The 12363-nt window shown below is 36.2% G+C and overlaps 1 protein-coding gene across 4 annotated transcripts in view; it reads left to right on the top strand.

Moving 5' to 3' along the window:
* Pka-C1 (Protein kinase, cAMP-dependent, catalytic subunit 1) overlaps positions 1 to 12363 on the top strand; it is a 131978-nt gene that overhangs the window by 9002 nt on the left and 110613 nt on the right. For all 4 annotated transcript variants that reach the window (XM_089233435.1, XM_089233434.1, XM_089233436.1 and 1 more), the window contains exons 2-3: positions 3562 to 3623; positions 10814 to 10942. In XM_089233435.1, the coding sequence (XP_089089561.1) occupies positions 3562 to 3623; positions 10814 to 10942 (191 nt within the window). The remainder of the gene's footprint in view (positions 1 to 3561; positions 3624 to 10813; positions 10943 to 12363) is intronic.

The raw sequence follows: 12363 nt of genomic DNA on the forward strand, positions 1-12363 counted from the left end.
ATTGATCAATTCTGGCCTTTTCTGTTTAAGTGAATCATTCAATTTGTCCAGCTGATGACAGTACACTTCAGAAGTGATCGTTGTGTTGTCCGGTTTGCATCAATTAATGCCTTTTATTGTGTCTTCGTCAGCTTCTCAACTGCCCTTCCAGAACGTGGTGCATCTTCAACATCAAAATTGAAAAAAAAAATGTTGAAAAAAGAAATTTGTGCAAAACAGTTTTGGCACTGGCGTTCTGTCGATACATCTTCTCCATGCACATCGGATAATTTTTTTCTTGCTTGAATAGCATTTTTACCTTTTCTATAGTAAAAAACTAAAATATGCCGAAAATGCTGCTTTTCACTTTCCATATTTGAAAGGGCACCAACCAAAAACTACTGCGTAGAATCAATCAAAGTTTTTCACAAGTAAGCCTTGCTATATCAGCTGTCAAAATATATAATCATTATGCGGCTTAAGTGTGAAGTTGACTGTGAGAAAATACAATTAAGTCCTCTGTTGGAAAAAAACGAAATTACTTTCCGAACAACCTAATACTTTAAGTAAACGATAATTAATGCACTTTCTTCCAGTTTTTTTCCAGTGTCCTGGAAGAAACTAACCCTGGTTCCTATGCACTTTAAAGTAAAAATTATATTAAAATTAACTATGATTATTAAAAAAATTCAAAGAAAACCCCTCTCATGATACAGCTCTTATTAGATACACTTCTAATATAAAAGAAATTTGTGTTATGAAATTTCATAAATTGGGTCCATAAAGGATTAAAATGTTTTTGCTATGGTTATTTTTCATAGGCTATAAAACAAGTGGGGTAACATTTTTAAATGTAAATTGTAAAAACATTGTTATTTTTTGTTATAAACATATATCTGACTGTGTTAAAAACTTTTACCATGTTGTATGCTGATGGAGTTATCAATAAAGATGATGAATATGGTAAATTTTCTTGCAGTTTTTCTATGCAAGTGTCATATATTCTGCATCTCATTCTCGAAGATGTTTGAGCTCAATTCTGGAGGTCAGTTAATTTAACAGGATGAAAAATTTGAGGGACCAGCTGGCTGCACTGAGAAAAAGCACATCCACCATTGCTTTATTCTCACTTTTTTTTGGGTGGACAGTATTGCACTCTTTTTAAAACTTGCACACTGCATGAACATGTATTCAGTCAGAAATTGTGACATTTTGTCCTGATCCTGATTGTGAATCAGGTTAAGGCCGTGTATATTCATCAATATCATGGGTAAATTTTTCCTTTCTTAGTGTATGCATGGGTATTTTAAACAGCACTAATACTATTTTGAAAGAAGTATTTTCACACTTGGTCCTGTAGTTTTTCTTAATCATTCATTTTAAAAAACATAGGTATAGTACAGTATAAATTCAGTATTTTTATAATGAAGTAAACAATTCAGATCATTTCAATATTTTATCCATAGTTAAGTGAGTGCAACATTTTGTGATTTAGTTCCTGTATGTAAAAAGTATTTCTACATATAAAACCTTTCACCAAATGCCAGTTATTGCCATGCTCTCAATGCTGAATGAATTGGATACCTTACAGAAATTTTGGAGCGTGACAAAACAGATATGAAAAAAAAAGGTCATTGTCCTGGGGGGGGGGGGTCATTTCAGCTCTACAGTAACACATGCCTGTGTGTAATGGAGTGTGTTGTTTTTGCTGGGACCTCCTTACAGCTCAGAACTCACTCCTTGTGACTATCATGTCTTTAGCCCATAGATGACCTTAAAAGGTGAGTGTTTCTCTTTTTAAAAACAATTCATGATGCTGTGAAAAAGATTGCTTCAACCAAAAATTGGCATCCTCCTTCATAGATGGTATGCAGCAGTGGTTCTTGAAATGTTCTCTACATGCGATCTCATGATGCTCTGTGAAAAAATTGAAAGAATAAACAAATAAAAATAATGATGAAAATTTATAATTTTAACCTTTTAAGCGTTACAGCAGAAATAACTAAACTTCTTTCAAAATGCCATATTTTTAATAACATATAATTTCTTCTGGTTTGCAGCAGGTGCAAACTAGGGGAGGGGCAAGTGTTCCACTGAGAAATCAACTTCACAAAATATCTGGACTTGTCAATGCTAAAATGAAAAGCTGTTAAGGAGGCAAGATATCTTGTCAATGCGCCACTTGAAGGATTGAGCTGCCATGAATGATGTGCCATTAATTATCGAAGCAGTATATGAGTTTGATAGCATGGATGAACATTCCACATACATTGATCAGTGATAAAACATTGTAGTCAGACTGTGTGTGTCTTGAAGTTCCTTTGAAAAAAATACCACACATCAATGAGTAAAATCTTATTGGAAGTAATATAGACCATCCTCTGCTAAAGTGTATTTCATGTTTATATTATACAAATGGAATACCTAGGAAGTGATTTAATATAACATTATCTACAACCAGTGTTTCCGTGGAGCACGGTGCAAATACAAAATGGGTGCATGAGTCTTAGTGCCGCCATCTGTTTTTCATAAGATAACCATCTAATGCAGTGATTCCCAACGTGGGCATTAACACCCCCTGGGGGGCGATGAAATGTTCCAGGGGGTGGTAGAAGCTACGAGTTTAACATAGGATCTTATGGGTTAGATTGCGTTGGGGGCGATGGGAGAAAAAAAATTTCTGAAGAAGGGGGGGCGATGGGACAAAAAAGGTTTGAAAACTGTGATCTAATGTATCAAAGATGGGTTAAGATTATTGCAAGTTCAAAATGGGCTCAGTCTTGGTGAGAGTCTTTCCTGATACAGGGGTATAACTTTCAATTATGGAAAAGTGATGGTTTCAAAATGACTACACAAATACGAGAGAGTCTCCACACCAAGCAGTTACTGCACCAACTTTTCTGTGGGAGAAATGGAAGTAAAACTATTCAGTTATGAGTCGTGGTCTAATTTGTCCTCATGCATTCAAAATAACTGTTGTGAGATGAAAATGTTAATGTTTCAATTCAGGACATTGGATTCAGGACCATTTAATTTCAGTTTTAGTTTGATTTCTTAAAATTCCTGTTAGATTGGCTATTCAACTGTTTTACAGGTAGCTGCTACATAAAAACTAGAAGCAAGTTGCATTTTATGTTATCTTTCTCGAGTAGATTTTTCATTGGTTTTAGTAACATTAACAGGGGTTTGTCCAGCCATGAGTCCATTTTCTGGACCCTTCACAAAATTCTGGACCTGGAAAATGGACACTTCACAAAATAAAAATTAATGAAACCATAAATTTGGAATTTCATGTCTTTTGTGATAGGTTAACTAGATTACTTCGCTTCCCACAAAATTACTTATTTCTCAAAATTAAATGATCCTTTTCACAAAAGTAAGGAAAATTTCCACAAAAACAGGACTCTACAAAAAAAAGTCTTGACAGACCTCTGATTAACCCCCTAAGGGGACACGTGTAAGCATATATGTTTTGTGTTTAATGAATTATCAAATTTTGTTTTTTTATCTTATCAATTTTTTATTTAATTTGATTTAGTTTATCAATGAGCACAACTTTCCCCTCCCCCATCTTTATTATAGTGAGGATGTTCTTGGAACAAGCTAAAAAAGATTTTGAAGAAAAATGGGCCAATCCAAGCAAGGTATCTATTTTAGCTTTTCCATAGTATGCATATGAACTGCCAGTATATAGAAAATTATATTACATATGCTATATATAATATTTATATTGTATAAATAAAGGAAAAGATTAACAGGGCAGTGTCTGGTTCACATCCCAAGTCTAAGGATATAGAATATTTACTATGTAATAGTCATTGCCAAAATGAAATATAAGGGTTGTTTGGTATAGGCGGAAAAGTAATGTTTTATTGTGATACTGACTTTGACCATGACCCTTTAGCTTCTCCCTTGTGGTCTTTTTTTATTACTAATACAAGTCTGGCTGGAGTAACAAAAGTTTACAATGGCGACAATGATTCAGAATCCTGCCAATTATGAAGTGTGCTCTGCCATACGTTCCCTCAAATGGGAGCAAATAACCACAAAGAAATTGTCTCAGCTTATGGTAGTCAAATTGATAAAATATAACGATGTGGTGCTGTGAATTCTCTGGAGGTGGGACTGATTTTTTATGAACACAAGTAATAATCATCTCAACAATGGTGCCTCATTCATTCATCCAAAGCCAAGTAATTCAAAACATCAAGTTCAGAAAAAAATTACTTTTGGAAATTAATTTGATTCTGGGACAGAGGAGGCATTTTTCTATTTGGCTTCATATTTCTTACCATCATAATTGATGCTGCTGCATATTGCCAAACATTGTATCACCTTCATCAGGCTCTTCGTAAATGGAGGGGAATGTTGACAAGTGATGTTCTCCTGCTCACATTTAACACTGTGAATGTCACAAACATGCTTCTCAAAAAGATTCAAGTGCTAAGTTTCAACCTTATAGCATGGACCTTGAGCTCATTGACTCATTAATTTCTTTAACTGAAGATGACTGAACATCTTGGGAGTGATGGAATAAAGTTACAATATGGTTCTGGTAACCTGCGGCAGATAACACTGGGGTACAGAAACTAGAACTGAGACCAAACAAATGTTTGGATAATAATAAAAACAAACCTCTCAGACTTTTCTTTCCCCCTCTCCATCCCCCTTCTACCAACTATCAGGACACGGCCTTGAAAAGTACTTTGGCTTTAAAGTACGAATGAAGCAATTTACTGTATTGTATTGATGTATGATATAACTGGGTTGCATTGTATATTCATGAATTATTGTGAAGTTCAGCCCCCTCACTCACATACACACTTTTGGATGATGCCTTTAGTGGTCTGCTCAGTCATCCTCTGGTGATTTGGATTTTTTTAGATGAAATTCTTATAATGATGTGTAGATAGCATACAAATATATGTGTTCTAGTTTCTTTTTTCTTTCCTTATATGGTGACAGGGTTGAGAGATTGTTCTGTATTCCACCCTTTTTTTGATTTTATCGAATCTGTGAAATAACTGAGCTTGATTGCCATATACCTTTCACAAAAGAAAACGGGAAAAAGGGAAATTTTTTCCACCTGCTCAGAAAAAAGTACAGGGTGTCCGAGAAAGATCTTTATTGTTCTAAACGTTAATGATAAAAAAAACAAAAAAGTGAAATAAAATGCAATTTTGTGGCAAAAGGATCAAGAAACGAACAGTTTTTTTTACAGTACCTTCAATATAGCTCTATGTGAGCTCCTTTAGAAGCAGGAAGAATGTCCAGTCTGTACTCAATTCCCCACTAAGTGTTTTAGCATTTGCGATGTAACAGTGAGGATTGCTAACTGTATTCTTTCTTTTGAAATGGAAATATGAGAATAAATATTTGATAAAAACAATGTCTTTAACATAAATCCACAAAATGAAACTCAGTGGAGTTATGTCTGGCGATCATGGAAGCCTATAGGTAATGGTCGTCCAAGACCAATCCATCGTTCAGAAACACTGTCAAGTAATTAACTTACAGTACATGTCCAGTGAGGTAGAGCACTGTCCTGCTGGAATAAAACATTTGGCTGTAAATGTTCCAATTGTGGAATGTACAATTCAAGAAGATCCTGGTACACATCATTATTAATCATCTCCACAAAGACGAATGGACCGATTTACAACATCATATAAAAGACCACACCAAACATTATGTTTGGGCCTGTTTCGTTCATGTTCAATTGAAATGTGTGGATTTTCAGAGCCCATATCCTAACGCTATGGCAATTAACCTATCCAGACACATGTAATGTGGATTCATTAGTGAAGCAGATTCTGTCGAGGTAATTTTCATCTTCCATTTTTTCCAGCAAAGTGCATGCAAAATGATATCGGTTTGGCTTATCTGCTTTCAAAGCTTCTAGTTATTGCATTTTGTATGACCTCAACCTTAATCATTTTGTAAGGTATTGCAGCCTTAATCATTTGTGGAGGACGTCAGGAATAGTGGATTTTAGTAATGCTAGTTTTTGCACAACAATTCTCACTGGTTTCCTGGGGCTCCTGGAGAATGATTCTCTGATTCGCTTGTCATTTTCTTTTGATGTCGATGGCTGACCATGATTTTTCACATGCTCAACATTTCCTGTGTCTTCAAACTTCTGCATTCATGCATAAATTGAAGGTACACTTGGTGGATTTCTATGGTACATCTCTCTCAGCCAAAACTTTCTTTGCACTGTTTTTTTTTCATTTTTTGGGGATTTTGCTTCCGCTTACCACAACACACACTGCACTTTCTCCGGCACTGTCATCATATTTGTTTCTTATTACAGCTGCCAAGCTACTCGCATCACCTACCTCAAGAAATTGATACTAGAAAAAACTTATATTTCTTGATTCTTTTTCCACAAACTGCATTTCATTTTACCTTTTCATATTTTTTTTGTTATTAATGTTTGGAATAATAATGATCTTTCTCAGACACTGTATATTTCCCACTATTTGCGCAGCCAAAAGCTTAAACACTGCTGAAAGGGATGATTTTGTTACAAAAAATAACATTTGTTATAGCAGCCCTTACCTTACAGGAAATCCTCTAGATGCTAACTTTTTGTTTTTTTGGATAGCTTTTAAGTTTTGATCGGAAGCTACCATTACAGAGAATTCCATGTATTCTATACGAGACCTTTTTTGAATTTATAACATGATCCCCACATATTCCCAAGAGATTTTTACCATCTGTCCAGGGAATTTTTTAGTGTTAGTAAACATCCATGCCCACACCAGGATTTGAATTCAGACCTTCAAGCTAGCTCCCTAACCACTGGACTTTTTTTTAACCCATTAACGCCGGTTAGTAAGAAAATTTGCCATTTTAAATTTTAAGTTTTTCTTTACCAATAAATGGTGGAAGTGGTTCCACTCATTATTTTTTGTTTTTAAAAAATCAAAGTTGTCGTTAATGGGTTAATCCAAGCACAACTTTGGTCTATTGCCATGGGCAATTTACTACCAATTGAGTTTTGTCAGAAGTGTGAGTGAGTACGTATATAGTGTTGCTTCCATCTATATTTCAAATTGTGAGTGAAGTGTAATTATTAAATATTTGTAACATCGTAGGTAGAGTTACCAAATGTCCTTCCACGTTTCAAAAAATTCATCCATTTGTCCTCATTTTCAGGTTTTCAGAATTATTTTTTCTCCACTTTGAAACACATATTTCATCATTGATACGAGTGTTTTGGAGGTTTATTTTCCCCCCACATGCATTCGCCAATACCCATCGAAATTCCCAGAATTTTTTTGTTGCTTTTTTTTAATGATTTTGTTTTACAGTTGGGAAAAATTACTGTTGTAACCGGTTTTATTGGTCCGAATAGTGACGCCGTGTATTGTGGAAATTTGGATAAGTGACGTCACTAAGGGTGTGCGCACAGGCATCCTCCTTTCTCAGTTTTTGAATCTAGTAACCCTAGTCATAGGGCTGTTAAATATTTAATCATTACACTTCACTAACAATTGGAAATATAGATGGCATCACTAAAAATTCACACACAACCCTATATACTCTCAGACGGTTAGGTACACACACTCACAAATCCGGCGGCACAACTCCATTGTTACTAAAAAATTTTTGAAATCAGGGCCAGAACTGGGGGGCAATTGCCCTGGGTGCCAAACGTTAGGGGTAGCAAATATTAGGAAAGAACAAAAGTACCATTACAAAACCATCAAAATTTGAAATGCAGAGGGCAGCAAAATCATTTTTGCCTCTCCTCACAAAAATTGTAGTTACGACTCTGGATGAAATGGTAGTTAACATTAAATAAATAATATTAATAAAATACAGAACAAGAGAAAAAATTACTAACTGTACTTGGTCATGAGTTCCAAGTGAATTTTGACATACACCATTCTCATCCGAAATGTAGAACAAGTGGTCAAAGGAAGAGAAAGAATGAATTTCCCCTCCCCCATTTCAGTCCAGTGTGCCAAACCAGCAGCAGCTTTAGTGAATGTGAAAAACAAACTATTTGTTCTTACGCTTCTGCAGAGTAAAACAAGACGAACTGAAGCTTCAAACAAATAAGAATACAGTGAAAACTATGCTAAATTGCTAGATCACTTTTCCTCTGATGAAAGATCACAAACTCTGATATCGTGGTCTCAGAGGGGCGAAAAATTCCAACTTAAGCAAAAACATAAAAGTGAAAGGACAGTCATTTTTTAGCAATTAACCATGTCAGGTTTTTCCTGAAACATGATAAATGTTTGCTTGTCATAATGATGTTACATGACCAACACTGATTGGACATATAAGCCCCATTCACATGTACAATAAAACATCCCAGGAAGTTCCTGGTAACGGGGATTTTCGCTACAAACCGTTCACAAGACGTTAAGTTTATGCCGGTAATCCCACCTCTTCTTTCCGGAAGTCGTCACTGGTTACGTAGGTTGAACGGAAGTGATTAATTCAAGATGGTTGACGAAGGAATTTATAGCAGTTTTCGCGGTGCAAAGGATTATGGGAGAGAAGGTCGGTGTCGACCTCCAATCCACCCCAAGAAAGATGGGCTTTTTTTGATGAGCTTCTCTCCCACCTTTTTCTTCCCTACAAGGGGAAAAAAGTTGCCATGCCGGTAATTATCACCAAAGCGACCCCCAATCTTGCACATGTGAACGGGGCTTGAGAGTGATTATGTGTTACTGGGGGTGGGAATCTTGAAATTTTTGGTGAACTCGCCCACATACAATGATAGTCACTTGTGGGAAATTCACCTTACGTTTTTCTTTTAACATTAAACAAAAAATAATTGGAAGAAAAAGTAGTTCAATGCCTTTCTTCAAGACCTTCATGTGGTTCTTGACCGGAGTCCCTCTCAGACGAGATCGGGAGCAAAAAAGGTGACAATAGGACATTTATAATGCTCAAAAACTTCAATTACTTGACGTTCTCACTCAAATGCCAAATGTTGAGAAAATGATCATTTCTATGCATTGAATCAATGCAATTATTGTGTATTACAAAAATGTGTTGCTATAGTTGTTTTTCATTGCATATTGTCTCTTCAAAAGCCCTAAACTTTGATGATAGGCTGGTTGACTGATTGTTGACAGAGATACGGTATTGGGCCACAACCAGGTGCGGGGTCAGTGGGGTAAGCACCCATTTAGCCACTCCCTTTCAATGTTCAGGGAGAGGTTAAAGTGTGAAATTTGTGCCCCCCTCTCGTCTGACACCTGGGTTACCAGCACTCCCAAGTTCCACCCCTGCCTAGATAAGTTTAGAAAAAACACCCCTTCAAAGCACTAAACAGGCAATCAGCAGCAGTGTCGACAGCTTGCCCTGATGCCAAACCAAAATGGAGTAACTGTAAAGACCGGAAATTTTGTCCCAAGACTTTTCATACAAAGATGCTGTGATTAAACAGCTGAAAAAGATTTGTTGACCATTCATTGACATTCTTTGGAGTGCTGATAGTACTGTATATGTAATCCTAGAAGTAGAGGGGTGCAGAATAAAAGTTTGTCAATGAGGTGATATGAAACATCATTTTCAAGCAATTAATAAACGATTATACTTATGTGCCATTCAAGTGGCTGCGTCAGAACTTAGTTACGCAATTTTCACATTTATACCAACTTTGAAAATTAGTTCTCTCCCCAAAAACTGTATCTCAAAATATCTGTTGCTTTATCTTGTTGTTGGTGCATAGACTTGTATAATCTGTATCCGGTATCTACTTGATATTTGCATAACCAACTTTGCAACTCTATCAGATGTACTATCCAACTCAATGATGTGATTTTTTCACTTTTTATGAATGAGAAATCCTACTCCACTGGTTCTTCCATTATCTGTTTAATTTCACTTACTCTGTGATTCTGTCATAAAAGTTGTGACATTATTTTAGGTGTTTTTTATTTCTGAACTGTTATTAGTCTGGTATAGTCTTAGGATTTTTTTCTAAAAAGATTTAATCGGTCCAAAGTTAAAACTAAGGCACTTAAACATGAAACGAACACACAAAAACTGTACTGTCTCAAGTTGGGTACCTGTGCCTAAATTTGGACAAATGGCATTTTATTTGTTTTTAGGTAGGCCTATTAAATGTACTCCTAAAATTTTCTAATTATCAGTACAAAGGGCCTAGACCAGCACCTCCTAGAGATAGAAGGCCTGGCCTGGTTGATGATTTCTATGCCCCATATCCAATCACAGTGCAGTATTTGTGAGCCAACCCAGATAATCTACCAGAAATGTGACAAACTTGCTAGATTGTCATATCGGACTATGCTCATGACATCACAGATAAACTTGCCAACCTGTGTGGAGGCCTTCTATCCCTAGGAGGTGCTGCCTAGACACCCTTTAGTATACAAGTTTTTTTTTTAATTTTCATGTTTCATTCATTCAGGGGTTGATTTTTCAGTGCAAAGTTTAAAATTGTCCCAAGTATTGGCACTTAACTATCTGAAATGTCATTTCAATATCTCAGTAGAAATTATAACCTTTCTCAAATATGCATTTTCATGCTACTGTGCATTACTTGACAACTTATAGTTTTGTGCAACATAATTTTCTTAACAATAAATCACAAATTTTGTATTAATTTGTCTATTTTTTCCTCAATTTATGGAGCCTAGTGTATATGGATTACATCTATTATCAGTGGCTACACTATCATCTTGAATGAACCCTATTATCAGGGAGTGTATTCTGAAATTATTTATTACTTGGAAAAAACACAATGTATTTTTTTATATTATCATGATTGTAAAGAATCAGTTTCAACTTCAATATTTTACATGGCTTGTTAATTGATATTTTTTCATGTGTACCTCCATAGAACACAGCATGCTTGGAAGATTTTGAAAGAATCAAAACTCTGGGTACAGGTTCATTTGGCCGTGTCATGCTTGTGCAGCACAAATCATGTAAAGATTATTATGCTATGAAAATTCTAGACAAACAAAAGGTAACATGAATTTAATTTACATTATTCACGATGAATATTTAAAAATTTATGTGATGTGTCGGTTCATGCAGTAGAACATTCCATTATTTTAATTTTGGTAATTTACTTTTCTAGAACTGATGAAAATAGCTATTGGTATATGGATGGCAGTAGGAGTGACGAGATATCTTTTATAAAAATGTGTTTAATTTAAAATGTATATGCCAGGACTACAAAGATTACAAAATAAAATAATACGAAAACAATCTTCCCTGACAACAACAAGCGCGGCCATCATCAGCGCTTTCCAAAACCCAAGTGTATCCTTGACGACCTTGATTCCGTGGACAGCTTTGACCGATTCCCCACAGGTAGTCCCCCGCCAACAATAGCGAGAGAACTATTTGCAGGGCAACCTGAACCTAGGGGTTTAAGCCAGATAAAAAAAAATCCTTTAGCAAAAAATCAAAAATGGGGGGGGGGGAAAGCTTAAGCAAAATGCTACAATGCTAATCATTTATCATTAGATGTCTTCTTGTTTCGTACCTCCTGTATACATTTTTTGCGAAAGTGGTTACTAGTTCTTTTGCATTCTAAGATTTTCTTTTGCATTTTGCAAAAAATTCAATCGTAGCTTAAACCCTGATACGAGCATGACAGCAGGTCCTTGCTGTCAAAAACAGTGCATTTTCCATGGCGAACAGTCTGTCTTGGGCTTTATTTTTTCATGGTGGTCTTTAACTGATAAACAAAGCTTGATGCATCTAGGTGATGACGACTAGGTACGAAAAAATCTCCTGGAAGTCATATAGGTGCATCATACACCATTTCTGCAGTTGTAACTTGCAAGTCCTTCTTCCAGGCGGCTCGAAAACCCAATAGAATCATAGGAAGTACCATTATCCAATGATTAGTTGCATTAGCCTTGATGGCAAACTTAATGTCTCCATGAAAGCCTTTTACGTAACCATATGCCTCTGGATGATATGATGTGGTCCTCTGGTGATTGGTTCCCAAGAACTTGGTTAGAGCTTTGAACAAAAAGGACTCGAACTGGACACCTTGATCTGAGGTGATTCTGTTAGGTGAACCGAACCGAGAAACTCATCCAGCATAGAAAACCTTGGGCACAGTGTCAGCAGAGGTATCCGGCATAGGGAAGGCTTCAGGCCATTTAGAGAAGCGATCCACGCAGGTGAGACAACATTTGTAGCCTTCTGATGGAGGCAATGGGCCTACAATATTAATGTGAACTTGTTCAAACCTGGCATCAGGTGGTGAAAATTCTCCATGTAGGCTGTTTGTATGCTGACTCACTTTAGACTTCTGACAGTTAATGCCTGTACGTACCAAAGAGGACATGTCAGCCTTCATTGCGGGCCACACGAAACGCTCTTGTACCAGTTTCACAGAGGCCTTTATTCCAGGATGTGGCAGTCCAT

Source organism: Pholcus phalangioides, unplaced genomic scaffold (genome assembly GCF_987345545.1).
Source record: "Pholcus phalangioides strain wild (caught in Gottingen) unplaced genomic scaffold, Ppha-v1.0 ptg000007l_1, whole genome shotgun sequence".
In the NCBI taxonomy this organism is placed as follows: domain Eukaryota; kingdom Metazoa; phylum Arthropoda; class Arachnida; order Araneae; family Pholcidae; genus Pholcus; species Pholcus phalangioides.